We start from the raw sequence: 19074 nt of genomic DNA on the forward strand, positions 1-19074 counted from the left end.
ATCATCCATATGTTTATCCAATGACCATTTAAACACACTTAAAGTTGGCGAGTCTCAACTGTTGCAGGCAGGGTGTTTCATGCCCCCTACTACTCTGAGTAAAGAAATTACCTCTGACGTCTGTCCTATATCTATCACCCCTCAATTTAAAGCTACGTCCACGCGTGCTAGCCATCACCATGAGAGAAAAAAGGCTCTCACTGTCCACCCTATCTAACCCTCTGATTATCTTATATGTCTCAATTAGGTCACCTCTCAACCTTCTCTCTAGCAAAAACAGCCTCAAGTCCCTCATCCTTTCCTCATAAGACCTTCCCTCCATACCAGGCAACATCCTAATAAATCGCCTATGAACCCTTTCCAAAGCTTCCACATCCTTCCAATAATGCGGTGACCAGAACTGTACGCAGTACTCCAAGTGCAGCTGCACCAGAGTTTTATACTGCTGCAACGTGACCTCGTGGCTCTGAAACACAATCCCTCTACCAATAAAAGCTAACACACTGTATGCCTTAACAATCCAATCAACCTGGGTGGAAATTTTCAGGGATCTCTGTACATGGACAACGAGATCTCTCTGCTCATTTACACTATCAAGAATCTTACCATTAGCCCAGTACTCTTTATTCCTGTTGCTCCTTCCACATTGAATCACCTCACCTTTTCTGCATTTAACTCTATTTGCCACCTCTCGGCCCAGCTTTGCAGCTTATTTATGTCCCTTTGTAACCAGCAACCCTCTTCAGTACTATCCACGACTCCACCGACCTTAATGTCATCTGCAAATTTACCAACCCATCCTTCTATACCCTTCTCCAACTCATTTATAAAAATGACAAACAGCAGTGGACCCAAAACAGATCCTTACGGTGCACCACCTGTAACTGAACCCCAGGATGAACATTTCCCATCAACCACTACACTCTGTCTTCTTTCAGCTAGCTAATTTATGATTCAAAACACAAAATCACCCTTAATCCCATGCCTCCGTATTTTGTGCAATAACCTAACATGGGGAACCTTATCAAATACCATACTGAAATTCATAGGCACCCTTCACAAAGCCGTGTTGACAATGCCTAATCATCATATTCCTTTCTAGATGATTATAAATCCTTTCTCTTATAACATTTTCCAACACTTTACCCACAACCAAAGTTAGGCTCACTGGTCTATAATTACCAAGGTTGTCTCTACTCTCCTTGTCGAACTAGGAAACAACATTTGCTATCCTGCAGTTTCTGGCACAATTCCTGTAGACAATGATGTCATAAAGATCAAAACCAAATGCTCTGCAGTCTCCTCCCTGGTTTCTTAGACAATCCTAGGATAAATCCCATCCAGCCCAGGGGACTTATCTATTTTCACACTTTCCAGAATTGCTAACATCGCCTCCTTGTGGACCTCAATCCCATCTAATCTAGTAGCCTGTTTCTCAATATTCTCCTTGACAACATTGTCTTTTCCTGTGTGAATACAGATGAAAAATATTAATTTAGCCCTTCTCCTATCTCCTCGGACTCCACGCACAACTTCCCACTACTGTCCTTGATTGACCCTAATCTTACTGTAGTCATTATTTTACTCCTGATATGCCTATAGAAAGCTTTAGGGTTTTCCTTGATCCTACCTGCCAATAACTTCTCATGTCCCATTATGACTCCTCTTAGTTCTCTCTTAAGGTCTTTCCTGGCTAGCTTGTAACTCTCAGGCACCCCAACTGAGCTTTCATGTCTCATCCTAACATAAGCTGCATTCTTCCTCTTGACAAGAGATTCAACTTCTTTAGTAAACCACGGCTCTCTCGCCTGACCACCTCCTCCCTATCTGACAGGTACATACTTATCAAGGACACATAATAGCTGTTCCTTGAATAAGTTCCACATTTCAATTGTGTCCATCCCTTGCTGCTTCCTTCCTCATTCTATGTATCCTAAATCTTGCCCAATCGCATCACAGTTGCCTTTCCCCCAGCTTATAACTCTTGCCCTGCAATAAATACCTATCCCTTTCCATTGCTAAAGTGAACATAACCGAATTGTGGTCACTATCGCCAAAGTGCAAATCTAATACCTGGCCTGGTTCGTTACCCAATACTAAATCCAATGTGGCCTTGCCCCTTTTTGACCTGTCTACATACTGTGTGAGGAAACCCTCCTGCAAACATTGAACAAAAACTAACCCATCTAAGGCACTCGAACTATCATATTTCCAGTCAATATTTGGAAAGTTAAAGTGTTCCATAACAACTACCCAGTTACGCTCACTCCTATCCAGAATCATCTTTGCTATCCTTTCCTCCATGTCTCTGGAACTATTCGGAGGCCTATAGAAAAGTCCCAACAGGATGACCCCTCCTTTCCTGTTTCTAACCTCAGCCCACACTACCTCAATAGATGAGTCATAGAGAGATATTGCACTGAAACAGACCCCTCAGTCCAACCCGTCTACGCCGACCAGCTATCCCACCCCAATCTAGTCCCACCTGCCAGCCCCCGGCCCATATCCCTCCAAATCCTTCCTATTCATATACCCATCCAAATGCCTTTTAAATGTTGCATTTGTACCAGCCTCCACCACATCCTCTGGCAGCTCATTCCATACATGTACCACCCTCTGTGTGAAAAAGTTGCCCCTCACGTCTCTTTTATATCTTTCCCCTCTCTCCCTCTCTCCCTAAACCCTCTTTTTATATCTTTCCCCTCTCTCCCTCTAGTTCTGGACTCCCCCACCCCAGAGAAAAGACTTTGTCTATTTATTCCATCCATGCCCCTCATAATTTTATAAATCTCTAAGGTCACCCCTCAGCCTCCGATGCTCCAGGGAAAACAGCCCCAGCCTGTTCAGCCTCTCCCTGTAGCTCAAATCCTCCAACCCTGGCAACATCCTTGTAAATCTTTTCTGAACCCTTTCAAGTTTCACAACGTCTTTCCGATACAAAGGAGACAGAATTGCATGCAATATTCCAACAGTGGCCTAACCAATGTCCTGTACAGCTGCAACATGACCTCCCAACTCCTGTACTCAATACTCTGACTAATAAAGGAAAGTATACCAAATACCTCCTTCACTATCCTGTGACTCCACTTTCAAGGAGCTATGAACCTGCACTCCAAGGTCTCTTTGTTCAGCAACACTCCCTAGGACCTTACCATGAAGTGTATAAGTCCTGCTCTGATTTCCTTTCCCAAAATGCAGCACCTCCCATTTATTTGAATTAAATCCAGCTGCCACTTCTCAACCCATTAGCCCATCTGATCAAGATCTTGTTGTAATCTGAGGTAACCTTCTTCGCTGTCCACTACATATCTAATTTTGACGTCATCTGCAAAGTTACTAACTATACTCTTATGCTCATTCCAAATCATTTATATAAATGACGAAAAGTAGAGGATCCAACACTAATCTTTGTGATCACAGGCCTCCAGTGTGAAAAACAACCTTTCACCACCACCCTCCGTCTTCTACCTTTGAGCCAGTTCTGTATCTAAATAGCTAGTTCTCCCTGTGTTCCGTGAGATCTAACCAGTCTCCCATGGGGAGCCCTCAAACGTCCTTTCTGTCACCGTAAGACTGTCCTTGTGTAAGTCCACCGTCCCCACACACACATACACACACCCCTCCCTTACCGTCTGCTCTGTTCTTACTGAAACATTTAAATCCCGGAACCTGCAACAACCATTCCTGTTCCTGCTCTATCCATGTCTCTGAAATGGCCACAACATCAAAGTCCCAGGTATCAACCCATGCTGCAACCCACCTTATTCTGGATGATCCTGGTGTTGAACCACCTTCCTGCTTGCTGGTGCACTCTTGTGACCTTGAAATCATTTTCTGACCTCGCTACTCTCAACCTACTGGACACTGGAACTACAGTTAGGTTCCCATCCCCTGCTGAATTATTCTAAACATTAGCAAATTCTCCCCCCAAGATATTGGTACCCGTCTGGTTCAGGTGCAGACCATCCTGTTTTTAGAGGTCCCACCTACCCCAGAATGAGCCCTAATTATCCAGGTCTCCCAAACCCTCCCTCCTGCATCATCCTTGTAGCCACATGGGCGGCACAGTGGTTAGCACTGCTGCCTCACAGCGCCTGAGACCCGGGTTCAATTCCCGACTCAGGCGACTGACTGTGTGGAGTTTGCACGTTCTCCCCGTGTCTGCGTGGGTTTTCTCCGGGTACTCCGGTTTCCTCCCACAGTCCAAAGATAAATGCGGGTCAGGTAAATGCTAAATTGCCCGTCGTGTTAGGTAAGGGGTAAATGTAGGGGTCTGGGTGGGTTGTGCTTCGGCAGGTCGGTGTGGACTTGTTGGGCCGAAGGGCCTGTTTCTACACTGTAAGTAATCTAATCTAATACATGTTCAACTCCACTGTCTCCCTATTCCTCATCTAGCTAGCACATGGCATGGGTAACAAACCAAAGATAATAACTCTTTGTTCTAGCTCTAAGCTTCCACCCTAGCTCCCTGAATTTCTACCTTAAATCCCCATCCCCTTTCCTACTTATGTCATTAGTGCCTACCTGGTCCATGTCTTGGGGCAGCTCCCCCTCCTCCTCAAGGATCCCAAAAGCACGATCCGAGACACCGTGAACCCTGGCACCTGGGAGGCAATGCACCAATTGTGAGTCTCTCTCATTCCCACAGAACCTCCTATCTGTCCCCCTAACTATGGAGTCCCCAGTGACTAATGCTATGCTCCTCTCCTCGCTTCCCTCTGAGCAACAGGGACAGGGTTTATGCCAGAGACCTGTACTCCATGGCTAACCCCAGGTAAGTTCCCACCACCACCACCTCCTCCCACCCACCCCGCCCCCGCCCCAAACCCCAAAACAGTATCTAAAACAGTGTACTTGTTTACTCGTTACATGTTTCCTCACATAGTCCAAAGATGTGCAGGTTGGTTGGATTCACATGCTAAATTGCCCAATAATCAGCCATGATTATGGTAAATGCTGGTGTCTTTTTGTAATAACTTCGTGATGGGAAGGCAGAGCTTAAGAAAACAACTTGTATATGCCAGTGTATGTAGAGGCTTTGATAGTGCATATAATTGAGTTTGTAAGTTCGTTCACTGAGCAGGTGTGGTTCACTGTAGACATTTCAGCACCTCACTAGGTGACCTTATCAGTGGTTCTTCAATGAAGTGTTGGTGGTTTATCCCGCCTGGTATTTGTGTGTATCAGTTTGTTGGTACTTCCGGTTCTGTGTCTGAGTGATTTGTATGTGGGCTCCAGTTCATTGTGTTGATTGATAGGGTTCTGGTTGGAGTGCCAGACTTCAAGGAATTTTCTGGCGTGTCACTGTGTTGCCTATGCTATTGCAGGTTACATTTTCCCAGTTGAATTTGTGTCCTTCGTTGACTGTGTGGTTGGAAATGAGAGATTACTCGTCGTGTCCGGCAGTGGCAAGATGATGTTCGTGCACTAATATGGTCAGTTTCCTTCTAATTTGTCCTGTGTAGTGTTTTTCAATCCTTGCAGGGTATCTTTTAAATAACATTTGTCCTGCTAGATGTGGGGAGCTGTTTGAGAGGAGCTGGTGAAGGGCGTTTGCCAGTTTGTGTGCCATTAAGATTCCTAGGGGCCTGAGTTGGGTAGTCATTTCCGATATGCCTTTGATATACGGTATGATCATTATCATGTCTGGTTGTGTAGTGTTTTCTTCTTAAAGTTTGTTGGCTAAGTATCAGAGGATAGTACTCTTGGGTTATCTGTTTTGTTTAGATCCCTTGAATAGGTGTTCCTGGTCTGCCTTCTGGAGTTCTGGGTTACTGCAGTGTCTTTTTGCTGGTTTGAGTAGTGTTCAAACGCAGTTTTGTTTGTGTGTCTTGCAGTGGTTGCTGTTATAGTTCAGTAGTTGGTCTGTATGGGTGTTCTTCCTGTACACCGTGGTCTAGAGTTCACTGGTCAGTATGCATTCCACTTAATACATCCAGGAAGGGTGGTTTGCTGTTATTTTCCTCTTCTTTAATGAAGTTTATTGCGGTAAGGATGTTGTTGATGTGGTTGTGGGTTTCTTCCAGTTGTGTGCATTTAGTGATGACAAAGGTATCATCTACATACCGGATGCAGAATTTGGGTTGTGTGGTGGGAAGGGCTATCCATTCTAAGCGTTGCATTACTGCTTCCACTATCAGTCCTAATATCAGTGACCCCATTGATATACCATTGATTTGTCTGTATACTTGTCCATTGAATGTAAAGTGAGTAATGAGGCATAGGTGTAGTAGTTTTAACATGCTGTTCTTGTTGATGCTGCTGGTGACATTGGGTGACCTAGTAACTGTTTCATCCAATAATGTGGCAATGGTACTCTTGGCTGGGCTGATGTCTATAGGTGTGAAGAGCACTGTTACATCAAATGAAATAATTATTTCTTCCTCCTCTGTTGTGGTGTTTCTGATAATGTTAAAAAATTCTTAGGAAGAGAGAATTCTGTTAGCTGTTTTAGTCTTGTTTCAATTGGGCCAATGTGACCATCCTAGCACGGGCAAAGCAGAGACACGCAAGAGAATTCCTTGAAGCCTGGCACTCCAACTGGAACTCACTCAATCAACATATCAAACTAGACCCCATATGCAAACCACTCAGATACAGAACTGAAGTACCAAAAAAGACAGATGCACATAAATACCAGGTAGGATAGATCCTCAACACTTTATTGAAGACGCACTAAGGATGTAATCTAACGAGGCAACGAAACATCTGCAGAAAACCACACCAGCTTGGTGAATGAATCTATGACTTCATCCACAACCAGAGCTACAAATCTTTTTTAAAACTCTACAATTTAAAAAATTAAATTGCTGTAACTCTTCAAGATTCATTTTTGTGAGCATACATATTAAGAGATTAAATTTGATTGAAACATTCATACTCATCCAGTATATAGCAATGCTGTCTATGTGTTTATTTAAGAAAACTCAAAAATTTATGCTTCCTACAATTCTCACAAATGGAGTAAATGACAATTTAGCATCAAGTCTTAATATCTTGGAAAAATGACTCAGTAAGACTAGTTTTAATCTTTATTGATTATTATTATTATACATATTTCAAGATGTGTTTTCCGCTGAGGTATTTTACATTTTTCAGAGAACTTTTTTCTAGCTATGCCTTTTGATTTGCTTCAGAGCAGCTTTCTTACTGCATACTTTGTCGAAGTCATTGAATTTAAGCTGCATCCTGTTCTTTTACAGTCTTATTCAAGATAAGTTCTGTGGCATTATAAACATTTGTGTGGAAGCATTACATGATGTCCTGTCAGAGGATCCAGACACAGGAACTTACAAAGAGTAAGTAAGCAGTCCATGAATGTGAATTAATTTAAAATGATTGTAAATTATTTTATTGCACTAAATTTATTGGAAATTATATGATAGAATGGAAATGAAAACCAGACAATCTAAAATGCCGTGTTGGTACTCAGCAAATTCAAAATCTGCCCCTATACCTTCGGACTTTACTTCAGCTTATGTATGAAATAACAACCATAGATGTCCTGTTGCCTTAGTTCATTAAGTTCCAGGCTATAAAGCTTGGAGTGAAACCATACTTCACGTTTAGGTTGGTTTTCAGAGATGATTCCATCTGCCCATTCATCATGAACCCATTTATCCCAAGGGAGCATTAGGTATGTCACACTTTTATTTGAAAAGGCACATCCCAGTGATTGATTATGCCTCAGATGAGCTTGATTCCTACTGAAGAGCAAACTTATTTGACAATATTTGTTGTTGAGTTGTAAATTTCCTAAGAGTCCATATTGCTATATAGAACATTGTGACATTATTACTCATTTATTGTTATCTAATAGAATTTTTTAAAATTGTAATTTCTCGATTTGTGTTGTGAATAATGTTAAAATTTCCATCATATTAAGAGAAGTGTTTGGTTGTTTGCAATTTAATTTTGATCAACATAAATTTACAAGTATAAAAAGGGTTTTGTTTCCAGCATTTTGTTAAATTATAAAGCTATACATTGAGGCCTGGCTGAATATCACCAAGCATTACACACAACAAAGGTTTAGAAATACCAATATCGTTATTTTGTCTAATTTCACTTTCTTTCTACCTTGTCTTAAAATGTTTGCAAAATTCATGAAAATATTCAAAGATATAACTTTCCTCATATTAAATGTCTTTATTCTTGCTGTTTCTATAATTAATCTATTAAGTGTAATTCGTGATAATGCAGATCACGTTTTTGGAAAACACCGATGTATTAGGTAGTGTCATGCCTTGATGCGGAAGTGTGTCCTGTAAGTTCCACAAACCATCACAAAATGTATAAAGTTCCAATGAGACCACTAAAATGGGCAATTTGACTGACTATTATTCAGAACAAAAGCAATTTATGCCGTGTTTTGTCAGTAACAGTGAAATAGCTATTTATTGTAACACACTTATAAGACCATTGAAAGAGAAAATTGTGAACATGATGATGCTATTGTTAATGCAGTGATGGATATTCTTCAATGCAGTGGTTGATCAGGTAGACCTGTATTGTTTTAAGATTCTTTCTTTTCAGCTTTCTTGGTTTCTCTTGTCTTTTATCCCCAACAGTGAAGAAGAAAGGGCGGGTTTGAATGGTAGTTGAAGATGAATTTTTCTGTCTGCTGGTCTAGAATTTTTATGCATCCCAGTGTATTTCTACAGATCTTCTCATTGTCCTTCCTCTAAGTATGATAATGCATTGTCTAACTGTCTCAGTACTTTCAGTGTTGGGCTAGTCAAGTTGTAAGAGATTTACTTTGTGAAAAGTATACTTCTACCTCTACCTCACTTGTGTTGTCTATCATCTCTATTGCTCTTAACATCTAACATACGTTCTCTCTGTTATCATCTTAGAACTTAGAACATAGAACATAGAAGGATACAGCGCAGTACAGGCCCTTCGGCCCTCGATGTTGCGCCGACCGAGTCCTACCTAACCTATACTAGCCCAATAACTTCCAAATGCCTATCCAATGCCCGCTTAAATGAACATAAAGAAGGAGAGTTCACCACTGATACGGGCAGGGCATTCCATGAACTCACAACCCGCTGTGTGAAGAATCTACCCCTAACATCTGTCCTATACCTACCACCCCTTAATTTAAAGCTATGTCCCCTAGTAACACCTGACTCCATTAGCGGTAAAAGGTTCTTAGTATCTACCCTATCTAAACCCCTAATCATCTTATACACTTCTATCAGATCTCCCCTAAACCTTCTCTTCTCCAATGAGAACAGCCCCAAGTGCCTCAGCCTTTCCTCATAAGATTTTCCTACCATTCCAGGCAACATCCTGGTAAACCTCCTCTGCACTCGTTCTAAAGCTTCCACATCCTTCCTATAGTATGGCGACCAAAACTGTACACAATACTCCAGATGAGGCCTCACCAGAGTCTTCTCTGCTATGATTTTGTTTTACCATGTTTGGTTGTTCAAATTTCTAAATTTTTGCCTGTATGCTTCAAGAACTGACTCATATACACATAATAGCCTTTTTTACTGTGCCATAATTCTTCAAAGGCCCATCTGACAGTGGTGCATACATTCCGTATGCTGTACCATCAATTTGCTTTGTGTGGGCCATGTCTACTTTCCCATTAGCCGCTTCATTTGTTTTACTGTTTTGTTAAATGGCATAAAAAGTGTCTCCACATCCATTTCCTCTAATTTCATATTCTCTGTTTCTCTTGTCTTTTATCCTGCCTGAAATTCAAGTTTTCTTAGCTCCATTTCTTGCTTTTTAATTTCATTTTTTTTTATTCCAAAGCACTTTCCTTTTCAATTTTACCTCTTTCTCATGTTCAAGCTACTTTAACTATAATTGAATGCTTCCTCAGGTGACTCACCACTTGGTGTACCTAGTCATGCTGGTATTTCAAACAATTCCAGATGTTTTTCCAATATTTCTGCCACCTTAATCTTGGCAGTCATTTCCACGTCAATTTATTTGCCAATTCAGCAATTTTAGCTTTTGTTACTTTCTGTTCTAACTGCACAATGGTTTTAGCTGCTTCTAATGTCACCGTATTTGATCATGAGAAACCTGTTACCACTCACACTAACTCATAATCTAACATACAATCTTACAAAATCCTTCAAAACATCCTGGCAATGAGCCTCCTAACACTTGTTATGATGAATGAGAAGAGTATAACAATGATCATGTCTCACTGTTCCACAAAGTATCACTAAATGTGTAAATGTAAAGAAGTCCCAAAGAGACCACCAAAGTGACCAATTTACTTGACAGATTGTTTTTGTAATGAATAGCAATTTCATACCAGGTTTCATCAGTAACAGTAAAAATATTGTAAAGACATGACTTTAGCAACAGGAGAAAAAGGAAAGGATTTCTAAGCTTCAACTGTGAAACTTAAACTATTCTCTTCAAAACCCACATTTACATGTACATAATCACAATTAATATAGACAAATAAATGGTTTACCATTACATGCTATGGTGGGGAAAATTAACCAAATTCTGAAAATCAGAATTATAAGACACAAAGCAGAACATTATTTTCTCTCAGTCCCTCTGATTTTCACCATGATATTACAGTGTTATCTGTAAGGTGATGAGATGGCCTATCATAGTCTTAGAGGTTTAAAGCACAGAAAATGATTTGGGTGCGAGCATAAGAGGTACAGTTAGTAAGTTTGCAAATGACACCAAAATTGGAGGTGTAGTGGACAGCGAAGAGGGTTACCACAGATTATAACAGGATCTGGACCTGATGGGCCAATAGGTCGAGAAGTGGCAGATGGAGTTTAATTCAGATAAATGTGAGGTGCTGCATTTTAGGAAAGCAAATCTTAGTCGGACTTATACATTTAATGCTAAGGTCCTAGGGAGTGTTGCTAGGAGTGCAGGTTCATAGCTCCTTGAAAGTGAAGTCGCAGGTAGATAGGATAGTGAAGAAGGCATATGGTATGCTTTCTTTTATTGGTCAGAGTATTGAATACAGGAGTTGGGAGGTCATGTTACAGCTTTACAGGACATTGGTTAGGCCACTGTTGGAATATTGCGTGCAATTCTGTCTCCTTTGTATCGGAAAGACGTTGGGAAACTTGAAAGGCTTCAGAAAAGATTTACAAGGATGTTGCCAGGGTTGGAGGATTTGAGCTATAGGGAGAGGCTGAACAGGCTGGGGCTGTTTCCCTGGAGCGTCAGAGGCTGAGGGGTGACCTTATAGAGATTTACAAATTATGAGGGGCATGGATAGGATAAATAGACAAAGTCTTTTCTCTGGGGTTGGGGAGTCCAGAACTAGAGGGCATCGGTTTAGGGTAAGAAGGGAAAGATGTAAAAGAGACCTAAGGGCAACGTTTTCACACAGAGGGTGGTACGTGTATGGAATGATCTGCCAGAGGATGTGGTGGAGGCTGGTACAATTGCAACATTTAAGAGGCATTTGGATGGGTATATGAATAGGAAGGGTTTGGAGGGATATGGGCCGGATGCTGGCAGGTGGGACTAGATTGGGGTGGGATATCTGGTTGGCATGGACAGGTTTGACCGAAGGGTCTGTTTCCATGCTGTATATCTCTATGACTCTAAAAAGGCACTTAATCCTATTGAGTCTGCACTGGACTAAAACAATGGCCTAACTATTCTTATCTCATTATTCAGCATCTTGCCCAAAGCTCTGTCAGGTGAATATAGGGCTTGTTTTAGAATTTCTTCTTTATTTATCTACTTTGTTCCAGAGAGAGGGAGAGAGAGAGAGACACGCATGCTGCTTCTCTGCAGACTGTGAAAGTTTTTTCTTCTGTCTTGATATTTGAAGGTCTTTTGAAACATGCTGCAACTCAGTCAATCAAAGAGCTGAAAGTGCCACTCAGTCTTGATTTCTCCTTCTCACCCACCGCTTCAAAAAGCCACATTATATCTCACAGCTCAATTCCAACTTCCATTGAAGTTTACAGTCCCAAAAGAGAAAATGTATCTTGTAAAGTGGCTGAATTTCTTTGAGTTTTTGAATGCACCCAGAAACAGTCTAGAAGTAGTTTGATGCTCACAATGTGGTCTCCTCTACATTGGGGAAACTAAGTGTTGACTGGGTGACCACTTAGCAGAACACCTATGTTCTGCATGCAAAAATGACCGAGTTTCCAGTTGCCTGCCATTTTAATACACCATCCTGTTCCCTGGCCAACATCTCTGTCTCAGGCTTGCTGCAATTTTCCAGCGAAGCTTAGCATAAGCTGGAAGAACAGCAGTTCATTTTCTGCTTGGGGACGCTGCAGGCCTCCTGACTCAACATCGAGTTCAATAATTTTAGGGCCTGCAGCGTCCCATGTCCTAGCCCCCAACCCCACACACCAGGCCTTGATATCACATAGTCTGCCATTACACATTATTACTGTTAGCTCCATTAACAGCTATTCACTCTCCTAGCCAAATCGTTATCCACTCCTTTGTCTAGGCAACTATGAGGACTGCAGATGCTGGAAACCAGAGTTTAGATCAGTGTAGTACTGGAAAAGCACAGCAGGTCAGGCAGCATCCGAGGAGCAGGAAAATTGACATTTCGGACAAAAGCCCGTCCGTCAGGAAACGTTGGTCAGACAAACTCCTTTGTCTGTCCAATGGCATTTCTCTCTCTTTGGGCTCTATCCCCATTGATCATTTATTCCTTACTCCCTTTCAACCCCCACCCTATTTTTTGCATATAAACCTACATCATCCTAGCTACCATCAGTTCCAAGGAAGGGTCACAGGATCCGAAACATTAACTTTGATTTCTGTCCTCAGCTGCTGGTACATGTGCTGAGCTTTTCCTTCTGTTGTTGTTTTAGAAGTAGTTGCTGTTTGTTACAGTTTTTCTGAAGTTAATCTCCACAGTGCACCTATTTCCTTTTATCTCCTCCAACTTTGTAATGCATATATTTGAAAATCACTCCAGCCGCAGCAGGTTCCATTGCAAAAATTGTATTAAAATAAAATACACTTCAGGATAAATTTTACAGGGTTCTGCAGGTGCACAGTTTATGATGGTAAAATAACATTGTGTTGCAAATTAGGCCTCATTAACAGTTACATTTTGTACCATGTTGGATTTATCTTTGCCAACTTTGATTGCAACATAGCCCAGGAGGATTTTTCACATGACCTGTTCTAATCACCTTGTTCCCTGCTGTCACTTTCTGAATTACCTGGTTAATGAGTGTAAGAATGCTGTTTGGGTGAATTTGGTCAATTAAGTTAATGCCCTTACATTGTGATTAATGATGGTGATATGGATTCAGCCTAATTTACTGATTACCTTAACAGAAGCACCTTAATGGGTGCAATCTTGTTTTAGTAATTTAGATTTTGTTTTTTTTAGTAAAATACTTTAAAGAGTTATCTAATTTGAAGCTATTCAAAACCTTCAAAACCATACATATTCCAGCTTCCAGAACATTTGGTCAAGTTTCATGTCGCTCATTCATACTCTCGGTTGGATGCTCTCACTCCCCTTGCTCCTAGCACTTCTTCATCCATCAAACATGTCGCAGATCCCAGACTGCAATCTAGTTGTTGTTCCGTAATGCAGGCAGATAGATGGGTGTGATTAAAAGGTGCGGAGACTGAGGGGGAATCACATGTGGAATTGTTCACAGCCTCCAGCGGTTACTCTGCTTGGAAAGTATCTTTACTGCATTTAATTATGTGACAGCATTTCTGCCTTGGATGCAATCAATCGGAGTCTGTAAAAGGCAATATACAAATTTAAGAACTGTTTTCTGAATTAATGTTCTTTTGCTGCAAAATACTAACCGTGAACATCTGTATAATGTACTCTTGGGTTCATTCAGATTATTATTTTATTCCAGAATGATCAGCAATCCTAAGTAGATTTCTTTGGTGGATTCTGCATTCACAGGATCCAGTTAGCTCAAATGAAATGCATGTGCCATGAATTGGCTATTGGCAGGCCTGCTCAACTATTTTGAGTATAGATCAAATTTGCTTGGTTTTTACATTTTCTTAACACTTTTTTTTGTTGTTTTACTCTGCAGTCTGTATTTTTCTCTCTTATCAATGCAGAATATTAATATTCATAATTAACAACCACCATAATATAAATAACACTGTTCAAAATACTGAGAATGAAATTTCCTTTAAGATTTCCAACAGTACACATGAATTGCATAATCAACAGCACGCAGAAGATTAGTTTCAAGAGGGTAACAACTGCAGATGTAAGACAACTGAGCTATTTAGTCCATATGTTGTTAACTTGGGACCTGCCAACTTCAGGCATCAGCTAACCATGGTGCCAAGCTTTGATAAGAGGACAGTATTCCTTTGAATGTAAATAATTTCATAGCTCTTCATTATTCATCTTTAGCCTTTATGAACAAACAGTGTTTGAACGCAATTGATCACAAATGGGCATCAGGAAATAAGTTGATAGCTTGCTTACAGGAAGAAGGCATGCAGCACACCATATCCACGATCTGATGGAGGCAGAAAGTAGCAGAAATGGGCTAACATATCTATCTATGGTTACTTCAAAGTAAAATGATGCCTGACAGCCCAGAAACATCTCAGAACAGAAGCCCAAAGTCTCTTTGTTCCTTTACCAGTGCAACTATTTAACAAAAAATTGAATTATTTATGGAAGTATATTAGCTGAAAGCAGACATCACCAACCACACCAATATTTTTGCATATTCCAGTTGCTTTGAGAAGGTAGTTCTGGGTCCTCTTCCTGAATTAATGCCATCTGTGTTTTAATGATTCTTCCATAATTATGTCCAGAATTTCTAGCGGTTTGACACAGTTGAGCAGATTGTCAAGCCATGTTAGGGAGTGGGAGGCAAGTCACATTTAAATCAAATTGATTCAATAAAGAACATCGGTGAACCAGTTTGGATTCGACAACAATACGGCAACTTTATGGTCACCTGTAAGGTCACCAGCTTTTGAATTAAAGTTTTCAAATACCATGATGATATTTTAACTTGTCAATATTTTAATGATTAGCTGAGGCCTTTACATTACTAGCCCAGTAAAATATTTACAAATATGCTGGACACATCTTAGCTACCATGAAAATATACAATCAACAGCTACGTGCCAAATTGATTTTTTTTATCATTTGCAATCAAGTAGAAATACACTATAAGCCTGTTTGATTCCATCACTGCTCTCCCTGTAAGCAGTTTTGACTTGTACTTTGCCAAAAGCCTCTTCAGTGAGCTTGCCTCACCTTATCTTCCCCTTCAATTACAGCCTGAATTCTTTTAGAACGACTCTATCTGCTGAGCATCCTCTCTCTCTCTCGCTCTCACTCCTCTTTCGCGCTCTCTGTCTCCCAACCCCTCTGCCTCTGGTCAGGTCAGTAGGAGCTGTTGACGTTGCACAGTTGAGCATTCCATGAATCTTTCCATGCCAACCAATTCCAATTAACAGAAAGCAATCCAATCACATAAATTATAGTGGCTTGCCTCCTGCATCAACAATGGAGGAAAATTGTATCATGGGACAGCTCTGTAAAATATTTTACGGTACTATAATTTAATCCGATGTACTTAAACGCTTTAGGACAATAGTGAATCAAACCAAGCGTTATTTTGTGGTAATTAGATTCCAGTTTTCATTTTCATTCCTTCAGTAAAGCTATATAAAAATGAAAGGAGATGGTCTGAAAAATGATTCCATTGAATCCAAATGTATTCCAATAAAACATAGATATTAACAAGTGAGTTCTGTATTTATTATTTTCTACCTTTCAAAACTGGCACAGTAAAAGTCTATGTTCTGCATTCATAACTCACGTCCAGACAATGGTTAAACACTATTTAATTCAAGGTTTTCATTTACTGATATGTCTGAAATGACTATGATTTATTGGTACTACATAAACAAAGGGGCGGTTTATCATAGTAACATTGAATTCATTTTTGTACAGTGGTAAATATTGCAAGATGCTGGAGAACAAAGGCTATATTCTACAAGCAGGACCATTGATCTTCTATTGCTGCATTCTAATTCATATTGCCTTATTTTAATTATGTATTAAGTCTTTAAAAAGTACCATTTTTAAGTATCAGTTTTTCTTTAATTTACTCTGAAATTCACATAGGAGATTCAGAAGTGGGGTTTGGGCTTTTTAAATATTTCACTCCAGTAATCTGACATGTTAGTTTTTTTCACGTTAATAATCCTTCGATATATCTGCTATTCCTTTCAAAAAAGTTCAAAGCAGAATTGTGTCAAATTCACAACTATATACATTTAATTAAATATAAGTGCAGAAAGTCTATTAACTGTAAATTCATTATGTTTAATCATACATAATTGGTAGACATTATTTGGGTATTCATTTGAGCCCCCTTAATGGGTTCTTGTGGTGTAGTGTCAAAAGGTGTGGTGCTGGAAAAGCACAGCCTATCACGCAACATCCGAGGATCTGGAGAGTTGACATTTTGAACATAAGCTCTTCATCAGAAAGTGTGTGGGGGGGGGGGGGGTGCGGTTGTGTGCCAAGGGCCTGACAGATTAATGGGAGGGGGGGGTGGGGCTGGTGCAGAGGAAGCTGAGAATGCAATAGACAGATGAAGGTGGGGGGTGTTAGGGATAGGTCGGAGTGGAGGGTGGCGCAGATAGGTGGGAAGGAAGATGGACAGGTAGGACAGTTCATGAGCGCGATGCCGAGTTGGGAGGTTGGATCTGGGATAAGGTGGGGAGAGGGGAGACCAGGAAACTGGTGATATCACAGAAGATGAGGCGTTCTTTCTCCAGATATTGGGTGGTTAGAATTTGGCGATGGATGATGCCCAGGACTAGCATGTCCTTAGTGGAGGAGGAATTGAAGTGTTTAGCCACAGGCCAGTGGGATTGATTGGTTTGTGTGTGTCCTGGAGATGTTCTCTGCAACGTTCCGCAGGTTGACATCCAGTCTGCCCAATGTTGAGGAGACCACATCGAGGACAATGGACACAGTGTTTGGTGGTGCACGAAAACCTCTGCCAGATTAGATTAGATTAGATTAGATTACTTACAGTGTGGAAACAGGCCCTTCGGCCCAACAAGTCCACACTGACCCGCTGAAGCGCAACCCACCCAGACACATTCCCCTACACTTACCCTTTCACCTAACACTATGGGCAATTTAGCATGGCCAATTCACCTAACCTGCACATTTTTTTTGGATTGTGGGAGGAAATGTAGAAAGATCTTTTGGGATTCTTGGATGGAGATGAAGGGGAAGGTGTGGATGCAGGTTTTGCACCTCTTGCGGTGGCAAGGGAAGGTGACGGGAGTGGAGGGTGGGTTGTTGGGGGGTGGAGGTGGACCTAACGAAGGAATTGTAGAGGGAATGGTCTCTGCAGAATGCAGATAGGACTGTGGAGGGAAATATTATCTCTGTTGGCAGAGGGTGAAGAATTGTATCTGGAGGTTGGTGGGGTGGAAGGTGAGGACCGGGGAGTTTCTATCCTTATTGCGGTTGGAGGTTTTCCTACACCTCCAGATCCTTTCACATTCAGCAGAGGTTTTCCTGCACCTCCAAATACCTCTTCCATCCACTGTACAAAAATGAATTCAATGTTACTATGATAAACCGCCCCTTTGTTTATGTAGTACCAATAAATCATAGTCATTTCAGACATATCAGTAAATGAAAACCTTGAATTAATTAGTGTTTAACCATTGTCTGGACGTGAGTTATGAATGCAGAACATAGACTTTTACTGTGCCAGTTTTGAAAGGTAGAAAATAATAAATACAGAACTCACTTGTTAATATCTATGTTTTATTGGAATACAACACAGTAGATGGTCTCAATATGGTCTCGTCTACATTGGGGAGACAGGACGCCAACTTGCAGAACGTTTCAGAGAACATCTCTGGGACACACGCACCAATCAATCCCACCACCCTGTGGCTGAACACTTCAGCTGCCCCTCCCATTCCACCAAGGACAAGCAAATTCTGAGCCTCCTCCACTGCCAAATTTAGCCACCTGATGCCTGGAGGAAAAACACCTCATCTTCCTCCTGGGACCCTCCAACCACATGGGGTCAATGTCGATTTCACCAGTTTCCTGATCTCCCCCCTCCCCCCCCCCCCCATGTTATTCCTGATCCAAACCTCCAACTCGGCACAGCTCTCTTGAACTGCCCTATCTGTCCACCTTCCTTCTCTATCTATCCATCTTCCTTCCCACCTATCTGCTCCACCTTCCACTCCATCCCATCCCCATCACCCTCCCACTTTCATCTCCTTATCACATTCCCAGCTACCTCCCTATCGCATTCTCAGCTACCTTCCTCCCAGCCCCACCCCCTCCCATTTACCTCTCAACCCCTTGGTGCCCCCCACACCATTCCTGATGAAGAACTTACGTTCAAAACATCATTTGTGCTGCTCCTCGGATGCTGCCTGACCTCTTGTGCTTTTCCAGCATCACACTTCGACTCTGATCTCCAGTATCTGCAGTCCTCACTTTCTCCTTCTTGAAGTGTAGTGTTTGTGGCCCTGCCTCTGAGCTAAGAGACCCAGATGCAAGTCCCACCTGCTCTAATGACATGTAATAGCATCTCTAAACAAGTTGCTTAGAATATAGTGTCCCTACCTCTGAGCCAGGAGGTCTGGGTTCAAGGCTTGGGAGGTGCTTTCTAAGGAGCCTTGGTGAATTTCTGCAGTGCATCTTGTAGATGGTACACAACACTGCTACTGAGCATCCATGATTGAGGGTGTGGATGTATTGCTGGTCAAGTGGACTGCTTTGTTCTAGGTGATGTCAAGATTCTTGAGCATTGTTGGAACTGCACTCACAAAGTCATCAGCATGGAAACAGGCCCTACAACCCAACTCGCAGATGTCAACCTGTTTTCTTCAGCTGAACTTCTCTCATTTCCCTGCATTTTGCCCATATCCCCCTCAACGTTTCCTATCATGTACCTTCCAAACATCTTTTAAATGTTTTAAAAGCACTTTCTCTGCTAGTTTGTTCCATATACGCACTGCACTCTGTGTGGAAAAAGTTGCCCTTCAGGTTCCTTTATCTGTTTTGTCTAAGCTGGACATTGCAACAGTGCACGGTACTTCATGCATAGTCTCATCCAGTCAAAAAAC

At 41.4% G+C, this 19074-nt stretch overlaps 1 protein-coding gene across 1 annotated transcript in view; it reads left to right on the forward strand.

The window, feature by feature from the left end:
* Positions 1-19074, forward strand: part of ipo11 (importin 11) — a 476887-nt gene that overhangs the window by 362843 nt on the left and 94970 nt on the right. The window contains exon 28 of the mRNA XM_060823716.1: positions 7203-7298. Within this exon, the coding sequence (XP_060679699.1) occupies positions 7203-7298 (96 nt within the window). The remainder of the gene's footprint in view (positions 1-7202; positions 7299-19074) is intronic.

The sequence above is a fragment of the Hemiscyllium ocellatum genome, chromosome 1 (genome assembly GCF_020745735.1).
Source record: "Hemiscyllium ocellatum isolate sHemOce1 chromosome 1, sHemOce1.pat.X.cur, whole genome shotgun sequence".
Lineage (NCBI taxonomy): Eukaryota > Metazoa > Chordata > Chondrichthyes > Orectolobiformes > Hemiscylliidae > Hemiscyllium > Hemiscyllium ocellatum.